Source organism: Lacerta agilis, chromosome 6 (genome assembly GCF_009819535.1).
Source record: "Lacerta agilis isolate rLacAgi1 chromosome 6, rLacAgi1.pri, whole genome shotgun sequence".
In the NCBI taxonomy this organism is placed as follows: domain Eukaryota; kingdom Metazoa; phylum Chordata; class Lepidosauria; order Squamata; family Lacertidae; genus Lacerta; species Lacerta agilis.
Window position 1 is genome coordinate 46990700 of NC_046317.1, and position 27803 is coordinate 47018502.

The following is a 27803-nucleotide window of genomic DNA, read 5'->3' on the forward strand; positions in this document are numbered from 1 at the left end:
TTTGCCCATTCTTTCCAGACCTTGAGCTCTGAAAGGGATTTGAGAAATTGTCTGGAGATTGTATAGATAATTTTTGGAATGGTTAGCCTCAGCTATCCCTGCCCATTTAATGTTCCATTGTTATCCATAACATTTTTTTTAGAAGTTAACAGAAGTGGGGTATGTGTGTTATACTGTATAGATTGGTCACATCACAATATTTCAAAATGGTTACTACCACACCTCCCTATGCTGTGGGCCTGTACAATGGGTGGCAAGGTAGCTGAGGCTTCCTGTTTAGATGAATAAATTTAAGTATAATTGTTGGCTATTGCTTGAGTCATTGTTATGATAATTTCAAGGAGGCATAGCAGTAGCATCACTTTAACTCTGGCAATATGGCCAAGCCAAGATAATGTGAGCTTGGTCCACTTTTTAATTTTAGAGAAATCTGATAAAATAATTATTTTGCTTCACAATGTGTAGAAGCAATTTTGATCAAACCATTTTGAGTGACCATCAACTTAAATAGGTAACCCTATATATACCAGTAGATTATTCCTGCTTCTCATGGAACTGCGGTGTAGGAGTGAAAATTCTGTCTGCCCCAAGCAAAGATCTTGAATAAATTTTTGGCAATGTTGCTAATTTTTGCTTCAAGGAGAGAGTTCAATGAGAATTAACAGGGACACATTTCCCCTATCTCCCAACAGAGGTTGTCATACTGTGCGACCAAAGCAGTTTCTGTGCCAAAACCAGGCCTAAACCCTCAGTTTAAATGGGTCAAGAACATCAGTTTCTTCCAAGAGCACCTGGATCTGGTCTGTGACCACCCACTCATGACCTTGCCCAAGAAGGGGAACTTGGCAGCTGGCTGGTAATTACTTATTTTCCAGATCCAGGGAGGGTGTGTTATGAAGCAAAATGTGCTTTTTTAAACAGCTACTTAAGAAGTTTTTGAAAAACAAGTGTGTAGGGGAAGAAGCATGGACATTCATCTCAGCAATGGCCATTAACTAAAATGAATCCACTCAGGGTGAAAGTTAGCTAAATGCAACCCATTATCATTATTATCACCTTTTTATTTGCTAGTCCAAATGGTTTATTGGGGAGGTTCCATTTCAGAGGTGTCCTCTCATTATTATCACCTATTCCTCCTGGCTGAACCACAGCAGTGATTGCTCCCAATTTATTTGGGACAGGGAGAGCACAGTGCAATGGCAGAAACATCACACTAGTCTGGGCTAGTATTGATGAATTACTGCTCTGATGACTTTGAAAAAAAATATTTTGTGTGTGTTTTCTTTTATTTATGTTATTTTCTGTTCCATAAAAAGAGCAAAGAAAAAACAAACAAGAAACTTTCCAGCCATCAAAAAGTATGTCTGTTTATTTGTGACTATGGGCTAGCTATAGTAATTCAAAATTATTTCTAGATTCATTCACTTATCTTTTATTTTTTTTAGTTGTAATCTATAGCAGCACACCAGCAATATACAACATAATAACCAATACTTTTTTCAAACTTTTATTGTAAGCGACAACACAATTGAATAGATTTTCTTTATTTGAACCATTTTATGTTCCTGAAGCTTTTCTTTTTCTATTATTTTTGAGGTGGCAGCCATTTTGTGTAAGGCAACACCCCCTGGCAGCAGCCATTTTGTGACTGGCATTGTTGGCATCTTTTTCAAATTCCATGTGTGTCCCCCAGATCCAAAAAAGGTTGGTGATAGTGATAAATGAGAATATGTTTTTAGTTTTCAGTTCTTGTCTGTAATGACAGGATAAATATGTGACAGAGGAGATAGCATCCTGAATTGTGTCAATGTGAAAGCTGGTTAGCTTAATCCTGTTCTTGTGCCGCCAGACCCTGGGACTGTGTCCGAGTCTACATGCTGAGTCAATTATGTTGTTCCCTGGATTTATGACAGAGACCAGCAGTTTACTCACATGGTGTTTATTTACTTTTTAAAAATTTGTTTATTATTTGCATTTTCAAAAACAGGAACAGAGACCATATTTAACTCCTCTCCCCTCCTCCCCCTGTCCCACTTACAACTTTGTATACTCACATGGTGTTTCGTTGAGATTGCCTTCAGAATAAATAGTGAGTGAATATAAATAATCATTTACAAAGTACAGTAGTACTAGTGTGGATGCTATCACTGGTTGTTTGTACTGTCCTGCCAAGTAGTGAGCTTTATCAATCACTTGCTCCTGTGGATATCTTATCAGTTTCAGAAGTATGGTACGATTATCTTCACCATTTAGCAGGACAATGTATCTTTATTGTTAGATCTGCATTATGCCTAGTTGCTTGTGGTTAATATGGGGTGGTAGTGGAGGATTATCAATATTTTCATCATATAAATAGGAAGATGAGTTCAATCTTCAAAATTTATAACTATAACTATGCATTGTTTACCTTACAGGGTGAGAATGATCAGCCAGGTGCCACACTTAGTGTGGCTTTTGGTGCAGCAAATGCTGACAAAGTGATGCTTAAATGATGTTTCAACTTTAACATTCAAAAGGGAACCAATGTGTGGGATCTCTTTTATTTATTTATTTATTTATTCATTCACTCATTCATTCATTTTATTAAAATTGGAACCACCCTTCATTCGAAGATCACAGAGCGGTTCACTACATAAAAATACAAAATATTTGTTTTCGGAACAATTCAAAGTACTAATTACCTTTAAAGTCCTAAGTGGCTTAGGACCAGGTTACTTGAAGAACCATCTTCTCCGATATAAACCTGCCTATATATTAAATTCTTCTGGAAAGGATCTTCTCTGCATCCCACCATCTTAGGTACATTTCTTAGGAATGTGCTAAGGGTTGTCTTCCTGGAGGCCCATTTAAACCCCTCTAATGACTTTTCACTAGTATACATTGTTCTTCTGGCAGGACTTTGACCTGATCAGCTGATTATTTTTCACTCTGCTGCTAGCTCACATTTGGCCAACCTGCAGGCTGTATGCAGCCCTGGCTGCTCTCTGTGCAGTCTATCAAGCAGTGCAGAGGCAACATTTTTTCTGCACTGGGAGTGCAGTTAAAGCCTCCACTCCCCAGAGTGGAGGAGAAATTGTTCTTTCATGTAGATGGGAATGAATGGTTCCCAGTAGACAACTGCATGTGGCCCTCAAGGCCAAAAAGATTTTCTACTCTTTTTAAAATTTATTTTAGCTGGCTAATGGTTTTACCTTTTCCTTTTATACTCCGATATGTGATCTTATTTTGTTGTAATATTAGTTCTATTGTTGTGCTATCGTGTTTTGATTATAAGGAGGTTCTGCAAGATTCTATTTCTGTAGTGTTCCTATTAACAATATTATACGGGAGGATTCAAACATCATTGGGCCCGTAAAGAGATGAGTGCAAAGAAAGGGAATTTGCAATCAAGTTGTGTATTTTCAGCAACATACCAAAGACTGCAGAGTCAACTATGTTTTTAAACTGAACATTACCTGTCAACATATACTTTGTGTGGGAGTTGGAACGTGCATCTGTAAATGTCAGACACAGGCTGTTGATTCTTTTTCCTGTGCCTCTAACTGGCCAAATTATTGATGTAAGTTTTGTGGAATCTACTGGACATTTCCTGTAGATTGACAGTTGTTATGTGTGAAAGGTCTTTTCCATTGCAAATACCCAGCTGGTAGAACTCTCTGCCCAATGAGATCTGACTGGCCCTTCTCCTTGATATTATTTGAAGATGTTTGTGTTCTTGCAGGTTTTTCACTTTCCCAATAATTGGTTTGTGCCCAGGTATATTTGTGCCAGTGCTATTGTTTTTCACTTGGTTGATTCATCAAACTTATTCTTAAAGTATGAATGTTGACTGCCCTGGACATTCTTTAGAGATGGAAAGGTGGGATAAAAAACTTTAATAGTTAAAATAATGATGAAAATGTTCCCAATTTTTTTTTTTAATTCCCAGGACTTGTTAGCAAGCTCCATCCAGATCATAGCTGATCAGAGGGGGTCCTAAGGACCTCGAGCTCAACAGGGCCCCTCAGATTTAGACCCTTGATGATTTTTAGGCATTTTAAAAAGTTTCATAACTTGTATCACGTTTTGGTATGATGTGCCACAAAACATATTCTCAGCTAGAAAAGTGTTACTGATTAATAATAATAAATCGAATCGTGTCGCTTTTTTGGGGGGGGGGGCGTTTGCCTTCTTTTGTTTTCCTCATGTTTTATTTTTTTTATGAAGGCTTAGGAGCCTCAGAAGCGGCTGGGGCCTCTCTCATTTTAGTGGGAGTAAATGTTGCCAAAGAAAGCTTATCTACCGGGAGAAGCAACTGGGAGGAGACCACGGCCTGGTGGCCGGGCGGGGCGGGGGTAATCGCTCCTTTTTTGCCGCCCTGCTCTAAGAGTCCTCCGTTTCCTTCCTGACATTTATTTTTTATTAAAAACGAGTCACTTGAGTTAGTAGCGTGCGTCACTCCTAGCTTAGCTGTCGCCCCAAGGAAGCGAGTAAACATGCACAGGACAGAGCGGCAGAGGTCTTCAAGACCGGACTCCAGGACCTTGAAGCGGGTGCGGCGGGTACAGGAGCAACCCTGCCAGCAGCGCTCAGTAGTTCTGCAACAAGTGCACTAACCACAGTGCACTCGGGGAGCGTCTGCAGCCAAATCCGAGGGCGAGAGGGAGGCCTCACAGCCCTCTTTCTCCCTCCCCCCCCCCCCCACCAACCACCTCCGCCCTCCAGCTTGGCGGCCTCTCCACCCGGCGAGCGCGCCTTCCTACAGGGCGAGCAAGACGACTGGCTCCTCCTCAGTGAGGTAGCTTGTAGTCAGCGCCGCTCTGCCAATCACCGGCAGCAGAGCGCTCGGGGCGGCCCCCTTTAACTCTGGGGTGACTCCGAAGCGGGTCTTCAGAGGAGGAAATAGCCGAGCAAGCAGCTCTCAGGGACGCGCCGGTTCTCCTCTCGTCCCCAGGCGCTGGGTGAGTCGTCGGGCCGCTCTCCCAACGGAGGCTGAGGGAGGGCGCTGAGGGGGCATCTCCCGAGTCCCGAAGGGGCTGGGGACCGGTGTCCGGCTTCACGCGGTTCTGCCTTCCTCCGTTGCCTGCCAGCCAGCCACGCCCTGTTTGCTCAGGCCCCGGAGCTTCGCCTGCCAGGCGTCGGGACAGCAGAGAGCCGCGCCCGGCAGACCTTTTCTTTGCGGTTTCGCTGAGCCGACGGGGAAAGCGGCTTCCTTCCTTTCGGGTAGCGGCGCCTGACAGAGGCCGCGCAGGGCGTCCCGGCAACTTTTGACAGGAGTAACTCCCGGGCCTGGAGAGAGGCAGGAGCGCCGCTTGCTTGGCACGGCCCCCCCCCCCCGAGCCAGCAACGTTTGCCTTCGGGGTGGAACGAGGAGGGAAAACCATTTTTTTCAGGAGCAGCCGCCAAGGCTCCGCGGCAAGAGGGATGTAGCGCTGCAGGGTAGTTTCGAGGGGCTCCGCGTTCGTTCTTGTGGAAGGCTAAACCTTAGGGTCGCTGCTGTGGTAGAGGCCAAAAGGAGGCCTTTAGGTCGCCTCGAAGTTTGAGCGATGCTTCGGATGCCTCTGAAGGGTGAGGTTTTAGCTTAACTAAAAAGCACAGGAACTGTAGTACAGGGTGAAAGTGGCGAGGTAAGTTAATGTGGGAATCGAGACTTCTGTTAGCCTGTAGCTGAGTTCACCTAATCTCTATGTCACTTCTGCTTCTTCCTATCCTTTAGCATTTATGCTTTGCTGGCAAATTTGCTGCCAGAGATGATGAACGAGTTGCACCTGCAAGGGATGAAATTAAGCTGATTCTGTAAGAGATAGAAGTTGCGCCACAAATCTATCCTGGTTTGTGATCCTGTTGCGCAAACTGTACTGTATTATAGCTAACTACATAAATTGGGGGTGGGAATAAGAATAAGGTGTAGATAGAGCAGTTTACAACAGGGACACGGTGGCGCTGTGGTCTAAACCACAGAGCCTAGGGCTTGCCAATCTGAAGGTCCGTGGTTTGAATCCCTGGGACGGGATGAGCTCCCGTTGTTCAGTCCCAGCTCCTGCCCACCTAGCAGTTTGAAAGCATATCAAAGTGTAAGTAGATAAATAGATACCGCTCTGGCGGGAAGGTAAATGGCGTTTCCGTGTGCTGCTCTGATTCGCCAGAAGCGGCTTAGTCATGCTGGCCACATGGCCCGGAAGCTGTTTGCGGACAAACGCCGGCTCCCTCGGCCTATAGAGCGAGATGATTGCCGCAACCCCAGAGTCGTCTGTGACTGGACCTAATGGTCAGGGGTACCTTTATCTTTACAGCAGTTTACAGCCCTCATTCACTTAGGAGAGGAAGATAAGTGATGGGTATAACTTGTGAGCATACCCTTCTCTGCCCTTTACTTCCAATGGAGCAGTTTTCTAGTTACCCTATACAGTCTCCACCCAAACCTTGTTCCAAAGGAGTAAGCGTAACAGGATTAAAGAAGCTTTTACAGTATTTGTGTTTATACTTGAGCAAAAATTGCATTCTGAAGATCTTTCAGACCCAGGATGTTACTAACTGCTTTTAGTTACTATTCATAGATCAGACAAGTCACTCCACAGGCGCAGAGTGTGATGTCACTCAGTAGCTTGGTGCCTTGGATGCCATCTTGGGGAGGTGATCATCTGATGAAATTGGTGCTTGAAAGATTAGGTGCCAGCACCAACCTTCTAAGAATCTTGGCAACTGTGATTTTTAACATGTATTCTATAGTATTCAAAATCATGACTTTAAAAAAAACTTTTTTGTAGGCATAACAGTTCTTCCTGCCTTATAGCTTAAAAATGTTCCTGCTGTGTCCTGCAACACCTGAGATCTTGTGTCTTACTCTCTTGCAACATTCCCTGTAACTATTATTTAAAACAAAATGAAAAGCAGCTACTGGATGCCTTGTTGTAAGTAGAAAAATAGTGGACTGCTTAACCCTGGCTCTGGTAGCTCTTTTTCTGCTCAGTTAGTGTGTGCCAAGTAGCATCTGCTCCAAAACAAGCCCTATACTTGCAAAATAGGAATACTGAAGATGTCTTCTTCTTTGGTGACCACTTGTAGCTGAGTAAGATTGTCTTCTGTGAACACAGTCTTACAGTGAGTCTAAGTGACAGTGGGGACATAGGTTTCCGGGTGGGAAGCAATCATGGTGAGGGTTTGCCTAATATGCCTTCCTCTTAGCTTGTTTCTCGGTTTTGTCCCGAGTTTGTGCTTCTTCAAAGTCCGTGACACCTTTGGTAAAGGCTGTTCTCCAATTGGAGAACAAGCAGGCCAGTGTTTCCCAGTTATTAGTGCTTATGCTACATTTTTATAGATTTGCATTGAGAGTGTCTTAAAACCTCTTTTGTTGTCCAACAAAAGACTGAAGATGAGAGAAGAGAGCAGTGATTGTGTGTGTGTGTGTGTGTACGCACTAAAGATCTTATTCCACTTAAATGCACAGTTAAATAAATGGTCTTACCCTGTTAAACCCTTCCAGAGTGTCACAGGGTATACTCCTTAGATCTTCTGGCAAGGAAAGGCCACAAGTTAATAGGAACATTGGTCCATCTAGTTCACTACACTGACTGACACTGGCTTTTCAGGGCTTCAGGCCTACTTGGAGATTTCAGGAATTGGACCTGAGACATTTTGCATGCAAAATGTATGGTCTGCTGAGCAAGCCCTTTCCAATAATAATAATAATAATAATAATTTATTTGTACCCTGCCCTTCTGGCTGGGTCCCCCCAGCCACTCTGGGTGGCCTCCAACAGATATTAAAATACATTAAAATATCACAGGTTAAAAACTTCCCTAAACAGGGCTGCCTTCAGGTATTTTCTGAATGTCAGGTAGTTGTTTATCTCTTTGACCTCTGCTGGGAGGGTGTTCCACAGGGCGGGCGCCACTACAGAGAAGGCCCTCTGCCTGGTTCCCTGTAGCTTTGCTTCTCGCAGTGAGGGAACCGCCAGAAAGCCCTTGGCACTGGATCTCCGTGTCCGGGCTGAACGATTGGGGTGGAGACGCTCCTTCAGGTATACAGGACCGAGGCCGTTTAGGGCTTTAAAGGTCAGCACCAACACTTTGAATTGTGGCCAGAAATGTAGCTCTCTCTCAGGACCGGTGTTATATGGTCCCAGCAGCCACTCCTAGTCACCAGTCTAGCTGCCGCATTCTAGATTAATTGCAGTTTCCGGGTCACCTTCAAAGGTAGCCCCATGTAGAGCGCATTGCAGTAGTCCAAGCGGGAGATAACTAGAGCATGCACCACTCTGGCGAGACAGTCTGCGGGGAGGTAGGGTCTCAGCCTGCATTCCAGATGGAGCTGGTAGACAGCCGCCCTGGACACAGAATTGACCTGTGCCTCCATGGACAGCTGTGAGTCCAAAATGACTCCCAGGCTGCGCACCTGGTCCTTCAGGGGCACAGTTACCCCATTCAGGACCAGGGAATCCCCCACACGTGCTCGCACCCTGTCCCCCAAAAACAGAACTTCTGTCTTGTCAGGATTCAACCTCAATCTGTTAGCCGCCATCCATCCTCCAACTGCCTCCAGACACTCACACAGGACCTTCACTGCCTTCACTGGTTCTGATTTGAAGAAGAGGTAGAGCTGGGTATCATTCGCATACTGATGGACACCCAGCCCAAACCCCCTGATGATCTCTCCCAGTGGCTTCATATAGATATTAAAAAGCATGGGGGAGAGGATGGAACCCTGAGGCACCCCACAGGTGAGAGCCCAGGGGTCTGAACACTCATCCCCCACCACCACTTTCTGCACAGGGCCCAGGAGGAAGGAGCGGAACCACTGTATAACATTGCCCCCAGCTCCAAACCCCTCTAGCCGGTCCAGAAGGATGTTATGGTCGATGGTGTCAAAGGCCGCTGAGAGATCCAGCAGAACTAGGAAACAGCTCTCATCTTTGTCCTTAACCCGCCGGAGATCATCGACCAGCGCGACCAAGGCAGTTTCAGTCCCATGATGAGGCCTGAATCCCGATTGGAAGGGATACAAATGGTCTGGATCCTCCAGGCGTGCTTGGAGTTGTTCAGCAACCACCTGCTCAATCACCTTGCCCAGGAATGGTAGATTTGAGACTGGGCGATAGTTGGCCATATTGGCCGGTTCTAAGGATGTTTTTTTAAGAAGCGGTTTAATGACCGCCTCTTTCAGCGGGTCTGGGAAGACTCCCTCGCAGAGGGAAGCATTCACCACCGCGCAGAGCCCATCGCCCAGCTGTTCCCGGCTCGCTTTTATTAGCCAGGATGGACAAGGATCAAGGAGACAGGTGGTGGGTTTCGCTCATCCAAGCAGCCTGTCCACATCCTCGGAGGTAACAGATTGAAATTGATCCCATGAAACATGACTAGATAGGGCTCTAGCACTCTCCCACCCCAGCCCTGCTCCCACGGTGGAGTCTACCTCCTTCCGAATCTGAGCAACTTTATCTGCAAAAAACTTTGCAAAAGCATTGCAGGAGATCTTGGGGTCCCTACCAGGCACCGATGACAAAGGTGGTTCTGATAAATTGCAAATCACCTGGAAGAGTCTCCTGCTGCTGTTTTCTGCAGATGCAATAGAAACGGTGAAGAAGGTCCTCTTCGCCGTCGCCATTGCTACTTGGTAGGCTTGAAGTTGAGCTCTAGCCTGTGCCCGGTCTGATTCAGAATGAGTTTTCCACCACCGGCACTCTAGCCGTCTCAGCGACTGTTTCATCGCCCTCAGCTCTGGGGAAAACCACGGGGCTGTCCAGGCTCCATGCAATCGGAGAGGGCGCTTCGGAGCCAGACAGTCAATAGCCCTGGTTAACTCCACATTTGAGCGGGCCACTAGGGAATCAGCTGAAAGGCCATCAACATGGGATGAAACATCCCCTACCACTCTCTGGAAGCCAATTGGATCCATTAAGTAGCGGGGGCGGACCTCTTACATCTGCAGGGGAGGGCTGATGGCTTCTTCAGTGGCTACCAAGCAGCTGGAGGGATTTAAAAGCACCAGACAGGTGCTTTTTGATTTTAAAAAATTGAGAAAGATGTGCAAGACAACATGGTCATGCATGTATTGGTATAAGTTTTATCTCTACATGTCCGTAGCAGCTTCCTTCCAGATGTGGAGATTCTTTCCTTATTGGCTTTCTGCCTTGCCTGCGTCTTCAGTGTTCTAGGTGAGTGCATGGAATGTAATTGTCGGAAATGCTACTGTTACTGGCACACTGCTATGTTGGAACAACACCTTACAGTACTTGGGTCAGAGAAGTATAACTCCAATTATGTGGAAAGAGCCGCACTGGATTTAGTGTGGTGCAGGTAGTTCCCCTGCACAAGGCACCAAGCCAAGGGGGTGCAATATAATATTAATAGTAATACATTTATTTATATGGGTACTTAACTGAGAAGATTCATTAAAAAAGCAACTGTACCGGAAGGAATTATAGTGGTACCTCAGGTTACAGATGCTTCAGGTTACAGATACTTCAGACTACAGGCTCTGCTAACCCAGAAGTAGTACCTCGAGTTAAGAACTTTACCTCAGGATAAGAACAGAAATTGCATGGCGGCAGCAGGAGGCCCTATTAGCTAAAGTGGTACCTCAGGTTAAGAACGGTTTCAGGTTAAGAACGGACCTCTGGAACGAATTAAGTACGTAACCAGAAGTACCACTGTAGCAATATATGCAGTGGTGGTGCAGTTAAATCAGGCATAGGCAAACTCGACCCTCCAGATGTTTTAGGATTACAACTCCCATCATCCCTAGCTAACAGGACCAGTGGTAAGGGATGATGGGAGGTGTAGTCCCAAAACATCTGGAGGGCTGAGTTTGCCAATGCCTGACTTAGATGCTCCTTTGATTATGAACTATCTCCCCTCTCCCACTGTGGCAATGGACTTTGACAGAAAGGAGTGGGCAATTGAAGCTCTCCCACCCTTCTGTTGCACCTGACATCACCATCTGGAGGTGCATGCCTGGGGATCATTGGATCTGGACTTCACACACTATTTCACACACTAATACCCCATCCTGTAGAATTCTATCCGTTACATTTTATCTGGACAATCAGAATGAATTTCTGGAACCAAATGCTTTTTCTGTGCAGCCTGGGCAGAAGCAGTCACCGTTAAGAAAAGGAAATTGGAATGGGTCAATATATGTGGACTGTCCATGGATCAAGCGACTTTTCTTCTTTAAGAACCAATCACATTCAGTCCATTGTTTGAAAAATAAGACTTTAGAACCTTCTTGCCCCAAAATGACAACTAGACATTCCATTTTGGCAATTGCAACCTTGGTTTAAGGAGCCATTTGGCACCTAGCTTATATATCTTGAGTTTTTAACACTAGCTGAAACAAATAGTAAATGGTTCATATGAAATGAATATGATTTACAGATTTTAGCATCTTTTTAGAGACTAAATTATGCCTGCAAAGTATACTTTAAAGCAGAGCCGTCTCATCCATAGAGGTCGGTGGTGCGGCGCGCCAGGGCGCAGGGCACCCCAGGGGCGCCCCTGTGAGCCCGCCGGCATACCGGGCTCCCCCTCCCCAACCCGCCCCCGCCCCCATGGGCAGGCAGGCACTCGCGCGCCGGCGGGCGGGCGGGCGGGCTGTAAGCCGCCCGCCCTCGCCTCCTGGAGCCCCAGCTGGAGCGCTGAAGCGGCGCGGGGCTTTGCGCGACCTTCCAGCACTCCAGCTGGGGCTCTGGGAGGCGAGGGCGACCGGCTTGCAGCCCGCCCCCCGCCGGCTTGCAGCCCGCCCTCCCGCCGGTGCGCGAGCGCCCGTCCGCCCGCCCCTCATCCTCCGCCCGCCGGAGCGCGGGCGCCCGCTCCAACGCCACGCCTCTCATCCCCCGCTCGCCCACCCCCCCTCCCGAGGGGCGGCCAGCACGGGAGGGAGGCGGGCGGAGAGGCGGCAGGCTGGGGGCGCCGAGGGATCGCTGCGCCAGGGCGGCAGATCCCTCTAAGACGGGCCTGCTTTAAAGTCACGAAATGTGCTACATATGCAATAGAAAGGTATGAATGAATAAGGAGGAAAGGAGCCAGAGTTGCTCCTGTGGTGCCATTTGGTCTAGGGCCAGTCTTGCTACTGCCCATGACTGCATTACTATCTAGAAGAAACATAACATGACTGGGCACACTAGGAAGCAGGACTCGAAAATATATTTTCTCTCAGTGCTAGTGTAAAATTTATTGATGGCTGGGATTTTTCTCTCCAGTCTGCTATTAGGCTTGCCATATTTTGAAGATCAAAAAAGAGTGATGCTGTGGGTTAAACCACTGAGCCTAGGGCTTGCCGATCAGAAGGTTGGCGGTTCGAATCCCCGCTACAGGGTGAGCTCCCGTTGCTCATTCCCTGCTCCTGCCAACCTAGCAGTTCGAGAGCGTGTCAAAGTGCAAGTAGATAAATAGGTACTGCTCTGACGGGAAGGTAAACAGCGTTTCCGTGCGCTGCTCTGGTTCGCCAGAAGCGGCTTAGTCATGCTGGCCGCATGACCCAGAAGCTGTACGCCGGCTCCCTCGGCCAATAAAGCGAGATGAGTGCTGCAACCCCAGAGTCGTCCGCGACTGGACCTAATGGTCAGGGGTCCCTTTACCTTTACCTTTACCTTTAACTATCGATCGCTATGATGACTCTCATTTTACAAACCCATAAAAGAGTATGTGTCGTGGAAAAAGATATGTGGCTTTGGGGCCTGGTTACCATGATCATGCATTCTCATCAAGCAGACTCATGTGGATGATTCATGTTACAAGATCATCCCATCAGAGGCTATCCCTGAGTTTTATTTTACCTGGAGCTCTATAATGAGTTTGACTTTGGATATGTGTTACTTTTATCTGCCTACAGCAGGGGTAGGCAGCCAAAGCCCGTGGGCCAGATGCGGCCCAATCGCCTTCTCAATCCAGCCCGTGGACGGTCCAGGAATCAGTGTGTTTTTACATGAGTAGAATATGTCCTTTTATTTAAAATGCATCTCTGGGTTATTTGTGGGGCATAGGAATTTGTTCATCCCCCCCCCCCAATATAGTCTGGCCCACCACATGGTCTGAGGGACGGTGGACCGGCCCACAGCTGAAAAAGGTTGCTGACCCCTGGCCTACAGTATCCTAGCTAAAACAAAACAAAAAACAAAAAAAATCCTTCCAGTAGTATCTTAGAGACCAACTAAGTTTGTTCTTGGTATGAGCTTTCGTGTGCACTCCTAGCTAATCTGCTTTCTACTGCAGCACTGGAGGGCCACAGATTCCCCATCCATTCCATAATGGATATCTGTATATGGAGGGAAAGAGGCATGTTATGTGGCATTTGCCTGTTCTCTCTCCTTATCTGAAATATTATTAAGTAGAGAGGCTTATTTACGCACAGCTTGGCTCTCAAGGCTATAAGGGTTTGAACTGCTCAGCAGCAGTTAGTTTCTCTGAATAATTTTGCCTTAGGACAGGCAAGATCTCTGTCTAAACCAAGCCTGGATTATCACCCGGGAAACGCATGTGACTTTAATTATTGACATAGTCCATGAGTTCCAGCTGGGAGGAGGAGAGAGAGTATAGTTACAAGTGGCTGCCATATCAAGGTGGAGAATTAGTGGAGGTAGCTATCTAGGACTCTTGAGGTGAAAGCAACCTTGATTGGCTTCTGCTAGTAGAGCCCATGCTACTTATTCCTGTTTGTGCTTGGGAATTCCCCTTGATAATTGATGAGAACAATAACTTTCCTTTAGGTGTGACCTTGCAACTTTTCAGTGAGTTGGAGAATACAAAATAATAGTATCCTATTCCTAAAAGGCTGTGAATATTAGCCAAAATTATAATGACCAGGCTGGAGAGGGAAAGTCATGCCGGAAAATGGTGAAGGGAATGCATGGCGTGACCCAGGAGTGCTGAATGGTGGCCTCCATTGGAAGTAATTTTGATTTATTTAGTAAACATATAAACTTTAATTTTAGTTCAAGATTTCCATAGGATATGTTATGTTTTGAGGCTAGGATGACTTCCTGAGCCTTGGGATGTAAATCTGTTGGGGGGTTTTCAGAGAAATACGAAGATTGGGAGAGTTGTATGAGAAATTGGGGTCTGGAAAGTCTTAAGCTTTGTGCAGTAAATGCATTTCTGTCTCCTTCGTAAATAAATTTTTGTGGGCTTGGTTCCTTAGTGTGTCTATCTGGGAACCAAAAATATGAGCCAGATAGCTGTTTAAGGAGGCGTAAATTTCCAATGCCATAAGGTTCGTCTGCCCCTTTGGTGTACATAGTGAGGAGACATGGCTTGCTAATAAGTACAGTAGACCCTCAGGTTATGTTACTCTCGAGCAACGTAAACTTTGGGTTGTGAAAGCGGCAAACTTGGAAGTATTTCCCCAGGTTTTGCCACTTGTGCATGTGCAGAAGCGCTCTATCATGCATGTGTGCGCAGAAGCGGCGCCTCTGGATACGGACTTTTTGGGGTGCCCACGGACCCCCGGAACAAATTAAATTCGTATCCAGAGGGTCCACTGTAGTGGCATATTAAATCCCAAAGGTGCATGTGGCTCGAATAGACAACTGTGCCACACATACTTCTGCCTTGCAACCTTCAGGCCTCCCAAATTGCCTCTGCAGTTATCTTTTGACCTTAAAGAATTTTTGTAGTTTACTATGGCTGTCTGGACCTGTTGTGGCCCCTTTCTATAGCCTATTTGGATTTCTAACACAGCCTGCAACACATTAGAGAACTAAGGGAAGTCTCTAAGGGCTTATTCTAAGAAATGCCTTGCTATGAAACAGAGGTACCAGCCTTTTGGATATATGATTGGGCTTGTTCAATGGCATACGTGTGTTTAGTGACCAGATTGATCATTAGGATTTATAGGAAGAATATGTGGGTTTTTTACAGCTCTCTGTGTCAGTGTTGCTTTTCCAGGGCTGCCGTTTCCCTATTGCTCTGGATATTTGTGCAGCCCCTTGGCAGGCCAGTCATAGGAGCATTCCAGTTCCCTCCCCCATCTCTGCATCAATATGCTATTGAGAGATTCCTCCCTGCTCCCATGTGGGTGGCAGTACCAGGCACAACACTTCTATACAAGACACTAATGTGGGTGCAGGGCTTTGTGTTGTTGGCTATGGAACGTCTGTGGGTTGGAGATGCAACAAAGCTATGGGCCTGACAGGATGTATCAGAGAGTTGCCAGGCCCCTGTTTGCTAAGGTGGGTGGAGCTGGAATCCAGATATGAAAATTTGCAGTCGTACAAGTAGAGACACAAATGAACTTAATCTCACTGTGTATGTCTAGTTAATCTCTATGGATTCCCACTGGGAAGCACATGGTGGATGGATTCCAGTTTAATTACAGCCATGATCCCTTGCATATGTAGTCAGAGCTCAGAGGGATGATTCCCATCCTCCTTGATGGTGTCCTGACCCCTTGCTCTTTGATAATCTCTCTCTTTTTTTTTTTTAAAAAGAACCTCGTTTTTTACTGAGTAGGAGGGTTATCTCAATTGAAGCACTTCTCTCCCCCAGGCCCTGGTTGGGATTCTGTTTTAAGACCCCTCACAGCAACCTGCCAGAATGCAGTTGGGGCAGATTCCTAGCTTGGCTGTCCTTCCAGTCTGACCTGATAACTTTGTTATATAGTGGACAGAAGTGGATGGTACTTGGACAATACAATATGGTCATATTGTGTATGGTAATGGGCTTCTGAGATTTTTGCAGTCTCCCCTGCATTTCCCCATTTACTCAAGGGATAAGGAAGACTGCTGTATTTTCTGTCTGACTATACAAAACAGTTGCTCTTTAGGCTACAGTGAGGCTGGGCCGCTGCTGTGTGAGAGCGTGCCGAGCTGAATTTACTCTTGCTCCCAAACAGGCTGAGCAGGTTGGACCAATATAGGATAGAGGAAGAACAGCAATTGCTGCATCATTGTGTCTTGCTGATTTGGCAAGCCAGTAGCCTTGGTGCTATGCTTAGGACCTGCCAGACTTGGGACTTAACCTTTAATCATACAATCATCAAGGCATAGGAAAACCTAGCTATTTTAACTTATTACCGAGCAGTGCCCATTTAATCAAAGAGAGAAAGTTAAAAGGTACTTCAGGGTCTCTTCATTCACTGCTGAGATATAAGCAGTGTTTGGTTCCTCCTCTTGAAAGCTTTCCATGCTGACTGGTAATTAAAAAAAACTAAGAAGTGGTGCTTGAATTTTTTTGTTTTTTCTCTTCTAGCCTCTTTAATAATAATAATAATAATAATAATAATAATAATAATATATTTATAATTTATAATTTATAATTATTAAAATGCAATAATCTATTAAACCTTAAAAGCTTCCCTAAACAGGGCTGCCTTCAGATGTCTTCTAAAAGTCTGGTAGTTGTTTTTCTCTTTGAGTACTGGGAAATACAGTACTGAGAGGTGTGCTTGAGGTGCTGAGAGGAATGCTTAGATTGCTTAGGCAAGAGTCATATTCTACAATAGCCAGGACCTTTTTGCTTTGTGAACTTCCTGGTTCTCATAAAGGTGGTTGTGCTGAATTGTAACCATGTAGATGATGTGTAAGGGTAATATGTATATTCAGAAATGTCCCTTAAGCACCTCAGCAATGCCTTGACCATCCTCTCTGGCTATGTTTTCCAGCTGTTAGAGTATCTTCTCAACTATCATGTTGGAGATGGGAAAGAACAACTACCAATATCAGGCATGGTTTGCTTACCATAATTCTTCTGCTTGTGCTGCAATTAAGGGCTTTACTTTCATCTTCCTGGTTGATTTCCCAATTTCAGGGGAGCCAAGAGTAGAATCTGTGGCTTGTTGTGATGTGTTTCTCTTACCTCTGGGCTTTTCCTGCTCACTAACTCTCAGCTTCTGCAAAGAACAGTGGGTCAGCTACCTCAGAATGTTGCCATCCCTAATTCCCTTGCTATGTCTGTTGTATGGTGGGTTTTTGTGCACTTTAGTACTATTTCCCTCTTCCTGCACTAGCAGCCAGTGTCTGGGGCTTACTCTTGGTAAACTTAGTAAGATTATGGGGATTATGGGGTAGCTAGGTTTTACCAGGCATGTGTTAGGCCTTCGTAGCACCTTTCAAACTTGGGTCAGTTGGCAAAGTGGGAGAGAGACATATTTTTCAGGAATTGATTAGAGTTTTTCTTAATTTATTGACCCAGCTTATGAGGCTTGTCAGTATCTTTTGGCACTTCCTGCAGCACTTGCTTCTTGCCCCCTGAGTCTTTGGTTGGACTATTTGTATAGGATTGAAGAAGCGAAAGGTATCGAACCCTAGCTGCTTGAACATCTGTGGGTGTAATTTGGAAACTATAGGAAAACATAGCTAGAGATGATTTGTCAAGTCTAGAGTCATTAAATCATTAAATCATTTTATATTTGACTAAACAAACAAATATACAGTATTATTATGATTCCCTTGTAAATATGAGTGTTCCTGGTTGGCTACTGCCCTTCCTGGGTTAACTTTTCCATTCATTCTGCTTATAAGCTTGACTTCTTCATACACTGATTCTGTTGGGCAGGGTGGGGAGTCCATGGTGGAAAAACTATTGCCTCTAATGCCCTGACAGCTTACTATGAACACTGTGGAAAGTGGGGTGGGAGGAGCCCTTGATTGCTTTTCTCTCCCTATTGACTTCAATGGGAGAAGCTGAAGTAACTCTGGCTTCACATCAGGGGAATGAGGAGGCCTGGGATTTGGTGTCTGCAGTAACCCCCCCCCCCAATTTCTGACCCTCCTACTGCTGGAAAGGCAGTGGAGCTGTGCACACTGCATTGGTGAGGGACCTCCCCCTCTGTCCGCAGACCTCCTTGGCAATAGAGAAGGAAGTCTTTACAATTATTGTTAATTTAATCAGTCTCAAGGTATTCCCATATCTTTCTAACAATAGATTGTTCGGTTGGTTTATGGGTATATTTCCAAGCTTTGACAGTAATAATCCTGCAGTGATTATGGTATGTAGAATCTGGATTTTGTATGGTAATAATAATAATAATAATTATTATTATTATTATTATTATTATTATTATTATTATTATTATTATTATTTGTACCCCGCCCATCTGGCTGAATTTCCCCAGCCACTCTGGGCGGCTTTCAACAGAAATCAAATACAAAAATATCACACATTAAAAACTTCCCTAAAAAGGGCTGCCTTCAGGTATTTTCTGAATGTCAGGTAGTTGTTTATTTCCTTAACCTGTGATGGGAGGGCGTTCCACAGGGTGGGCGCCACTACAGAGAAGGCCCTCTGCCTGGTTCCCTGTAGCTTTGCTTCTCGCAGTGAGGGAACCGCCAGAAGGCCCTCGGTGCTGGATCTCAGTGTCCGGGCTGAATGATGGGGGTGGAGACGCTCCTTCAGGTATATAGGACCGAGGCCGTTTAGGGCTTTAAAGGTCAGCACCAACACTTTGAATTGTGCTCGGAAACGCACTGGGAGCCAATGTAGATCTCTCAGGACCGGTGTTATGTGGTCCCGGCGGCCACTCCCAGTCACCAGTCTAGCTGCCGCATTCTGGATTAATTGCAGTTTCCGGGTCACCTTCAAAGGTAGCCCACATAGAGCGCATTGCAGTAGTCCAAGCGGGAGATAACCAGAGAATGCACCACTCTGGTGAGACAGTCCGCGGGCAGGTAGGGCCTCAGCCTGCGTACCAGATGGAGCTGGTAGACAGCTGCCCTGGACACAGAATTAACCTGCGCCTCCATGGACAGCTGTGAGTCCAAAATGACTCCCAGGCTGCGCACCTGGTCCTTCAGGGGCACAGTTGCCCCATTCAGGACCAGGGAATCCTCCACACCTGCCCTCCTCCTGTCCCCCCAAAACAGAACTTCTGTCTTGTCAGAATTCAACCTCAATCTGTTAGCCACCAACCATCCTCCAACCGCCTCCAGGCACTCACACAGGACCTTCACGGCCTTCACTGGTTCTGATTTGAAAGAGAGGTAGAGCTGGGTATCATCCGCATACTGATGAACACCCAGCCCAAACCCCCTGATGATCTCTCCCAGTGGCTTCATATAGATATTAAAAAGCATGGGGGAGAGGACAGAACCCTGAGGCACCCCACCAGTGAGAGCCCAGGGGTCTGAACACTCATCCCTCACCACCACTTTCTGAACACGGCCCAGGAGGAAGGAGCGGAACCACTGTATAACAGTGCCCCCAGCTCCCAACCCCTCTAGCCAGTCCAGAAGGATGCTATGGTCGATGGTGTCAAAGACCGCTGAGAGATCCAGCAGAACTGGGAAACAGCTCTCACCTTTGTCCCTAGCCCGCCGGAGATCATCGACCAGCGCAACCAAGGCAGTTTCAGTCCCATGATGAGGCCTGAATCCCGATTGGAAGGGATCCAAATGGTCCGCTTCTTCCAGGCGTGCCTGGAGTTGTTCAGCAACCACCCACTCAATCACCTTGCCCAGGAATGGTAGATTTGAGACTGGGCGATGGTTGGCCATATTGGCCGGGTCTAAAGATGTTTTTTTAAGAAGCGGTTTAATGACCGCCTCTTTCAGCGGGTCTGGGAATGCTCCCTCATAGAGGGAAGCATTCACCACCCCGCGGAGCCCATCGCCCAGCCCCTCCCGGCTAGCTTTTATAAGCCAGGATGGGCAAGGATCAAGGAGACAGGTGGTGGGTTTCACTCGTCCAAGCAGCCTGTCCACATCCTCGGAGGTAACAGATTGAAATTGATCCCATGCAACTGGACTAGACAGGACTCTGGCACTCTCCCGCCCTGGCCCTGCTCCCACGGTGGAGTCTACCTCTTTCTGAATCTGAGCGATTTTATCTGCAAAAAACTTTGCAAACGCATTGCAGGAGATCTTGGGGTCCCTACCAGGCCCCAATGACGAAGGTGGTTCCGATAGATTCAGAACCACCTGAAAGAGTCTCCTGCTGCTGTTTTCTGCAGATGCAATAGAGGCGGCGAAGAAAGTCTTCTTCGACGTCGCTATCGCCACTTGGTAGGCTCGACGTTGAGCTCTAACCTGTGTCCGGTCAGATTCAGAATGGGTTTTCTGCCACCCGCGTTCTAGCCGTCTCAACGATTGTTTCATCGCCCTCAGCTCCGGGGGAAACCACGGGGTTGTCCGGGCTCCATGCAATCGGAGAGGGCGCTTCGAAGCCAGACAGTCAATAGCCCTGGTTAACTCCACATTCCAGAAGGCCACCAGGGAATCAGGGGTCTAATTAGCAGATCAGAGGGTCTAATGGAATTTCAAGAGGCAAACTTTCAACCTTTCTTTTCATCTTTGGTGGGGGCACATCAAAGTAAAGAGTGAGCCTGAAATTCTAATGAAAACCTTTAAAAATCTCTAGGTGCTATTGCTATTTGATAATCGTACATTTGTTATTTTTTTAAATTCTTGATTCATTTTTATATTAAATTGTTCTGAAGACCTTTGAACTCTCCAATTTGCAATCCCTTGTATGATGCAGGCAACTGACCTTATGCCATGGACACTTGTCCTTGGCAATGACCTTCCTTTTTTCATACAATCAGTTGTGCTACTTTCAACTTTTTAGAGCTACTGTAGTTGGACCATTAAACTTTCCTTGCTGTCTTTGAACCTACTCCAGACTTTAGGGGCAACAAGCTTTGTGTGCATGTGTGTTAGTGGATCTAAATTGAAATAACAGGTGTGATCTTCTGCAACCTGATATATGGGTTTTGCTGAGGCTGCGCTGTTGGCCATGCAAATATCGTGTAGCCATCTTCGGGTGCAGGAATCCAGCATCTTTTACATGGGGCCAGAAGCAAGAGGATGTTCTCTGAATCGACACAACAAGCCAATTCCTTAAAATCTTTTAAAAGCTGGGCAAGTAGGGCTTCTATGACAGAACTGGCCTTCACCATTTGAGTCTAGTGGGCATGTGTGTTGCTTTCCTAAACTATGACTTCAGGGAAGGTTTGTTCTGTACCTGCTGGTGAAAGAACCTTTTGAAAAAGGTGTTTCCTTTTTCTTGGGTAATACAGGGATGGGTGAGGTTCTAGTCCTTGCTGCCAAGTAGAGGGAGGTGCATTGCGCTGCAGTTCATGCGGAGCATTCTTGGGGATGTGCTTGTGACTTATACAGCATGTGCTTGGAGTGATTCTAAACTATAATTGTAAGATGGGGAAGAGTGGCTGTTATAGAGAGATGCTTGTGCCTGATTAAATAGTTTATTCCTATATCTGTATGGGCATGCATTTTGCTGCAAATGCTTTTTGTGCAGAGCTCAGATGGGCAAGAGGCACAGAATTCCAAAAAATCATACTGCCTAGTAGCAAGAAGTGTTTAGGATCATGTGATCTCTCAATTTTCAGCTCTGTAGCTGGTCATATGAGGAGGGCCAAGTTTGCAGTTGGAAGATTCTGAGAGGAAGTGATTGGATTGCTTACTTCATTAAAATAGTTGACAGTTCTGTGCAGGATGAGGAGCAGTGCTGCAGAAGCATTGTATGACTGGACCTGCAGATAATTCAAGTACTATCGGTGTGACTCACTCTTTCTTTCTTGTGCAGAACAGCTGAACTACTGTTGCCATGGACTCACTAGTGAACATGTATCAAGACTTCATAAAGAAAGCAGGTGAGCTTGGCTTACTCAGCCAAAGTGACCCACTGGGACCCCAAGAAGAGAAGTAGTCAACTTTCTGGCTGCCTCACAGATGCTACTTCCCCTGCCCCAGGTGTAACAAAAGCTTGAGGGTCCCAGTGTGACTCAGACACTTAACTTATCCTGTCCTAGATGCATTGGGCTGCTGATAACAGAACAGATGGAGTGTTGTTGGGCGCAGTGCATACCTCTGAACAGTCCATTTTTCCTTTCAGACCCACGAATTGCTTCGTATCCACTTATGGGCTCACCTTGGCCTATGATGGGCATCTTGCTGAGTTATATCTACTTTGTACTGTCATTGGGGCCACGCATCATGGCCAACCGGAAACCTCTGAACCTCAGGAAATTCATGATTGTCTATAACTCCTCCATGGTAGCACTGTCGCTCTACATAGTCTATGAGGTAAGCATCGCCTAGATAGGTTAGCTCTAGCAGCCATTGGTGGGATGTGGCCATTACTGCTTGTGGTGCATCCCCAGTGTCTGTTTCAAAGTCTCTCCTACCCTGGCATATGTAAAGCTTTATGGGGTTAAGAGGTTTTGGGGTGGGATGAACCTAATGGATCCTGACAACGGAAACCACTTGTGCAATGGGGCTTTGGTCTGGTTACGTTAAGGTGTTAAATGTTTTTGCAGGGTGGTTGTTTTTTTATGAGGATGCTAATTTCCATGAATAAACTCTTTCACTCTTCCTATTGTTTAGATGATGAGCTAGAAGTGTGGCAAAGCCATGCTTAACAGACAATGTACAAGTTTCTACTAGCTGTATTTTACTTAAATATACCAGTTGGCCATAATTGTGCAACAGTTGTCTAGTGTCTCCATTGTAGCCTTATATACAGAATGGTACATACATGTGACTTGGGAATTGCACAACCCCTTCCCAGTAAATGTTTTCTCTGTCAGTGTTTATGTGATGGAGTACATCATGCTTACTGGTGTTCCATTTTCTTAAAGTTGGCAGGGGTAGCATTACTTGCTCAGGTCAATAGTCAGGAGAATTATCTTAAGAAGTGCATCTTCTTTGAAAGTGTTAAGTTACGAAATAAGTCTATTGGACTTGCATTGTAGCTGCTGGATGTACAAGGGCATTGCTGGACAAAACTACATACATAGCTGATTTTTAAAACTATAAATTTGGGGAGGTAAAGTGTGTGTATATATAAGTCAGTATGCAGAATTACATCAGAGTTAGTTATTTACAACTCCACCTAACCAGGTGGGGATTATTGAAGAAGTAGAGCTAGCACCCCATCCACCTAATTGTTGAGCATGGTGGCTGCAACAGAAGTTGGGGTGGGGTATTGTGGCAGCGTGACACTGGTGCAGCAATCAGACCTGGATTGGGCCCAGTGCTGTTATCACATGACAGGAGCAGGGCTGTCCCAGCCCCAGCCCTGCAAAGCCTTGTTTGGGGGCTTTCTGTAGACTGCTGCTGGCAGGGATTCTGCCAGTAGCCCTTCTGCCTGCCCATTCAATGGGCAGAAAGAGGAACGCCATGTCACTGAGTGACACTGGTGTTACTCTGCAGGTGGTGGCTTATGGAGGCTGGCAACGCTGGATGAAGGGACACCTCTCCAGTATGTGTATGTATGTATATATATATATATATATATATGTGTGTGTGTGTGTGTGTGTGTGTGTGTGTGTACGTACGTACGTACACGCATGTGCACACACACACAGCACAAAAGGGATTTGGATTGCTGTGACAGCTGAAAATTCCACAGGGTTTTGTTCCAATGGTTGCTCATAGAAGTGCCTAGAAGAGAAGCTGTATGACATGTACCTTGTACAACCTTCCATTTCAGCACTAGCTTAGTAGCCATTGGTGACCTAGGAATTATATGCAGATGAATGAATGGACTGCTAGTTTGCTTGATTTGTGGTGGCTGCTAAGGAAGGGAAGCTTGTCCCTCAGCTCTGTCTGTCCTCCTCCAGCCTGTTTGATAGCAGGCTACTTTATTTTATTTTATTTTATTTTAATTTTCCTGCTAATAGGATGGTTGCCTGCATTTTCATGTTGGCAATAGAGAAGCTTCTCTTCCTCTTCAGCGAGCATGGAAACATAGCTGATTAGCTCTTATAAAACTAGTAACACAAATTTTAGGCTTGTAATTTTTGTGGGTATGTTTACAAAGCTGAGCTGGTGAATGTAGTATCATTGAGAAGTATCTGAATGGTGGCTTCTTGTTGCAGTTCCTTATGTCAGGCTGGTTGACTGGTTACACTTGGAGGTGTGACCCTGTGGACCAATCCCAGAATCCCATGGCCCTTCGGGTAAGCTCTCTCATTCTTTCAGCCCCATTTCTTGTCTCACATTCCCCCACGTGTGAGTGTGTTATTGTTGTTTTTTTTAATGTAGGCACAAGCTTGGCAAATGTTGCAATTCTGTGGTGGGATTGCTGCAAGAGGAGAAATGGGGGTTCAGAAGGAAGAAAAAATGAGGGTAGAAAAGTAGGGTGGGGCTTTGTGTTTTGATGACTAGGATTTCTTACATTGCTTTTTCTTGGTAGATGGTCCATGTAGCCTGGCTCTTCGTCTTCTCCAAGTACATTGAACTGCTTGACACAGTAAGTGCTTGTTTTTGAGGCCTACAGTATCTTGTTTGGAGCAGAAATGGGTATGGCTACACATTTGTATTGGCCTTAACAACATTTACCAGATGTGGTCAGACAGCCCTACTTATTCTGACATGGATCATTTGTGCAAATTAATGGTGACTAACCTTTATATTCTACTAACACAAGTAGGTATTTCATTGGGGTAGGGTAGTTTTTGTTCATTTTCCCTTACAGTATGTACAGTTGAGATTTATTAGCTCACTGAAGATGATTTGATTGTTACTATTTGGAGTCTGCAATGGTGCTTCCTCTCTTTTATATATTCTGGAGTAATGGCCCACTGGCCAAAATGAAAAGCCCATCTCACTCTAATCTCTTGCTTCCAGGTGATCTTCATACTAAGAAAGAAGAATGAACAGGTGACCTTCCTGCATGTGTTCCACCATTCAGTGCTTCCCTGGAGCTGGTGGTGGGGTGCCAAATTTGGCCCAGGTGAGATTAGGGAAGGCATGTATTCTCTCTCTCTCTCTCTCTCTCTCTCTCTCTCTGTGTGTGTGTATATATATATATATTTATTAACATTTAGTTGATTTATAATGGGCCTATCTATGCTTTTAGCTGTTACTATTTTATCTGTAAGCCACCTTGAGTCTCTGCATGGTGAAAGATGATGATGATGATGAATTGTTAACTTTTGGAATAAAGTACAGAGCTTTTAGAATGGTATGTTAATATAGTATTATTTTTATATCAAGGATTCTCAACTTTTCGGGGCCTAGGGGCTCATTTGGAAATCTAAATATGTCATGGGCACTTCAAAATAGCATTTCACAGAATACTAAATGGAGATGCTTAGGACCCCCCCCCCCCAAAAAAAAAGAACCCACAAAGACAACAATAACAAAACATTTCTGGCTTCTTTTTACTCTGATTGTTACCATCATATTCGTGGTCCCTGATGTTCCAGAAGAATTCCTTTCTGGATTTGCTATATGTATGTAGGGCTTGGTCATATCTCAGCTCTTCCTTTACCGTTTGAATTTAATCTTTCTCTTATTTGTTGGCCTGCAGGAGGAATGGGCTCATTTCATGCTTTAGTGAACTCGATAGTACATGTGGTGATGTACTTTTACTATGCGCTGTCAGCTGCAGGACCTGCCTATCAAAAGTACCTGTGGTGGAAGAAGCACATCACTGCCATTCAGCTGGTGAGTAGGAAAGAGAAAGGACCAGGCCACTCATGCCAATAACTCCCAACTTTGGATGGTACAACCAGCCTGGGCCATTGGTCTGACTTATTTCCTTTCTCTTGGCAAGAGCTACAGGAACTTATTTAGTTAGCACTTGTTTCCTGTGATAGACTTTCTGTGTTCTCCCTCTCCCACCTTGAACTACCTGTCCCTAGGTCTTTCTATTTCCTCCTGTGGGTAGGGGAAGGGGATATAGCTGTCTTCTTTACTCCATAATTTTCTCTTGTTTCCACTCATAGTTGCAGTTTGTGCTCGTCTCCATCCACATCTCCCAGTACTACTTCATGTCCAGCTGTGACTACCAGTACCCAATCTTCATCCACCTCATCTGGATTTACGGCGTTATCTTCTTCCTCCTCTTCTCCAACTTCTGGTACCATTCGTACACCAGAGGCAAGCGTCTGCCCAAGGTCATGACACAACCTCAGCAGAATGGCTTCCATGAGAACGGTGCCATTTCTAATGGCAAAGCCAAAGCCAACTAGGAGGTGGGTGGGATCAAGGTGTCTCGGACCAACCGAACCCATGTCTGGGCCCATTAGCAAGACCAAGTGCCTAAAGACTGTTGTCTTGCAGTTCCAAGCCACCTTCCCAACTGCTCTGTATCCCTCATACCTGGCCTTCAGCTGTCCCAGGGGAGAGAGGCTGCTTGGGCTGTTGGTGCTGGTTTTAGCCTAAGGTCTTCAAAGTGCCTGTGTCTGCCCTGGGCTGGGCTCCCTCCAGAGCTGGACCAAAGCAGAACTCTGCCAGATGGGACACATCTTTCCATTTAGTTTTATGTACTCCATGTGATCCAGGTGGGAATTTTGTTCCTCTGCTTTCGCTAAGTTTGTATTGCCCACTGTTCATTCTCTTTACCCCATTGGAGCCCTGCCATTCATACTTGAATGTGAGTGGTCCCTTGTTGCTGTGGGTCTGACTCCCTCAGAGTGATCTATTCCTGCTCTGTATGCAGGTGGGGTGCTATAGGCCAAGGGCTTCATTCTTGCTGCCTTGGCTGGCCTCAGTGTTCATCCCTCCACATAACTCCCAGTTTTTGGTTGCTCTGATCCCACAACCTTAGCAATAACTCTGGGCTCTTGCTCCCCATGGGTTGATGACCACAGATATTTTTGCTGCACTGAAGCCCAGGGAGAAAGACCTTTTTCCAGCTTGCATGCTGTTGCTCTGTGTGCCTTTTTATTATTACTGGATCTGCTCCAAGGAGCAGAGGCTCCCTGTATTCTAAGCCTTGGGGAGGACTCAGGAGAGGTGCTTCCCTTCTACCTGAGTTTCTCACTTGTATTCACAGAAATAAATGGACAGAAAGAGAGTAGTGATTCTTGTTCCTGATTTCAAGGCTTTGGACCCATGACTGGTCAGGCTTGGGTGAGAAGAACAAACATTTCCATGGGCCATATTGACTATAAAACAGATGTTGACATTCAGTTCCAATGAGGTGCTCCCCTTCAGTAACCTGGTGCTTTAGTTGGGGTTAGTTTAAGGAGTGGGGGTAACTGAAAAATTCAGATCAAAAACCTATGAAGTATTGTAGTGGCCACATTCTGGCTTGCCCAGTGTAGTGTTAGGCCTCAGACGACTTCTGCTAGAGGACCACAACTTGAGCAAAGCTAACTTTGCTCAAAGGCTTTGTGCATTTGTTTCCTAGGCTCCTGTCTTTTCTCTCTGCCAGGCTGATTGCTTATTCTCCTTTCCTTACATGGAAAGTTTTAGGCCCGCTGCCTTCCTGTTTTTTACTGATTTATGTTCTTGCCCAAGCTCCAGCTGCTGCGAAATATCCTGTGCCTGAAGAAGCCCTATTCTTTGGTGCTATTTGCCTGTAGCCTGAAAAGCGGCGCTGCTTTTGCTGTGTCTCACACACAAAATAGGCAGGCCTGTGTTAGAATTGGCCAACAATGGCAGATCTTGGATCTGTGCAGTATCCTATAGATAATAGTGCTAAATGTGGCTACAAGTGTTGCTGAATTGAATAATCCAAGGCATGGCAGAATGCATATTTTGTTGGAATAAATCTTGCAGAGTGATTTGGTTACGTAGGTGTCTCTCTCTACCTCAGTGCTAGGGCTAGACTAACACATAACCTGGATTATGTGCCATAAGCAATGCTAGATGTACTACTACAGCTTTTACCACCAGCTATTTTAGCCAGTTTTCAGATAGGATGATCCTGTTTTAAAAACTTTTAAGCAAAGTTTATTGTTAGATTGAATTACAAGGTTTTGTAACACTTAAATCTCTCCACTGCTGATCCCTTGCTGTGCCCTGCCTTCTCCCTCCAGTGCATGTGTGAGAAACTTTCAACTAATGCTTATGGCAGCATTCCACATTTACACCACTGTTCTGAATTAATATTTTATTATGATGCAAGGGAATTTAGAGATATACTACTCAGCAATAGTAAAGGATGCTTATTCTACTGTGCATGCCTGTTCTTGCTGTT

General features: G+C 45.6%; 1 protein-coding gene across 3 annotated transcripts; it reads left to right on the forward strand.

The window, feature by feature from the left end:
- The first annotated feature begins 1613 nt into the window (after window positions 1-1613).
- Window positions 1614-27596, forward strand: ELOVL1 (ELOVL fatty acid elongase 1). Of its 3 annotated transcripts, none has more exons than XM_033152407.1 (8): window positions 1614-1704; window positions 21453-21519; window positions 21762-21952; window positions 23749-23829; window positions 24066-24122; window positions 24500-24605; window positions 25185-25321; window positions 25603-27596. In XM_033152407.1, the coding sequence occupies exons 2-8, from the start codon at window positions 21474-21476 to the stop codon at window positions 25846-25848; spliced, it is 864 nt and encodes a 287-aa protein (XP_033008298.1). In that variant the 5' UTR covers window positions 1614-1704; window positions 21453-21473; the 3' UTR covers window positions 25849-27596. The 3 variants fall into 3 exon arrangements, with proteins under 3 accessions (XP_033008298.1, XP_033008297.1, XP_033008299.1); XM_033152406.1 differs by lacking the exon at window positions 1614-1704 and adding an exon at window positions 4779-4936 and having other exon boundaries at window positions 21452-21519; XM_033152408.1 differs by lacking the exon at window positions 1614-1704 and adding an exon at window positions 4779-4936 and having other exon boundaries at window positions 21457-21519.
- Window positions 27597-27803: the final 207 nt, after the last annotated feature.

Excerpts from the sequence above, each read along its gene's own strand:
- ELOVL1 (XM_033152407.1), top strand. The coding sequence starts at position 21,474 with ATGGACTCACTAGTGAACATGTATCAAGACTTCATAAAGAAAGCAG. Across the intron at positions 21,520-21,761 it reads AGACTTCATAAAGAAAGCAG|ACCCACGAATTGCTTCGTAT; the intron begins GTGAGCTTGGCT and ends TTTTCCTTTCAG. Across the intron at positions 24,606-25,184 it reads GGGTGCCAAATTTGGCCCAG|GAGGAATGGGCTCATTTCAT; the intron begins GTGAGATTAGGG and ends GTTGGCCTGCAG.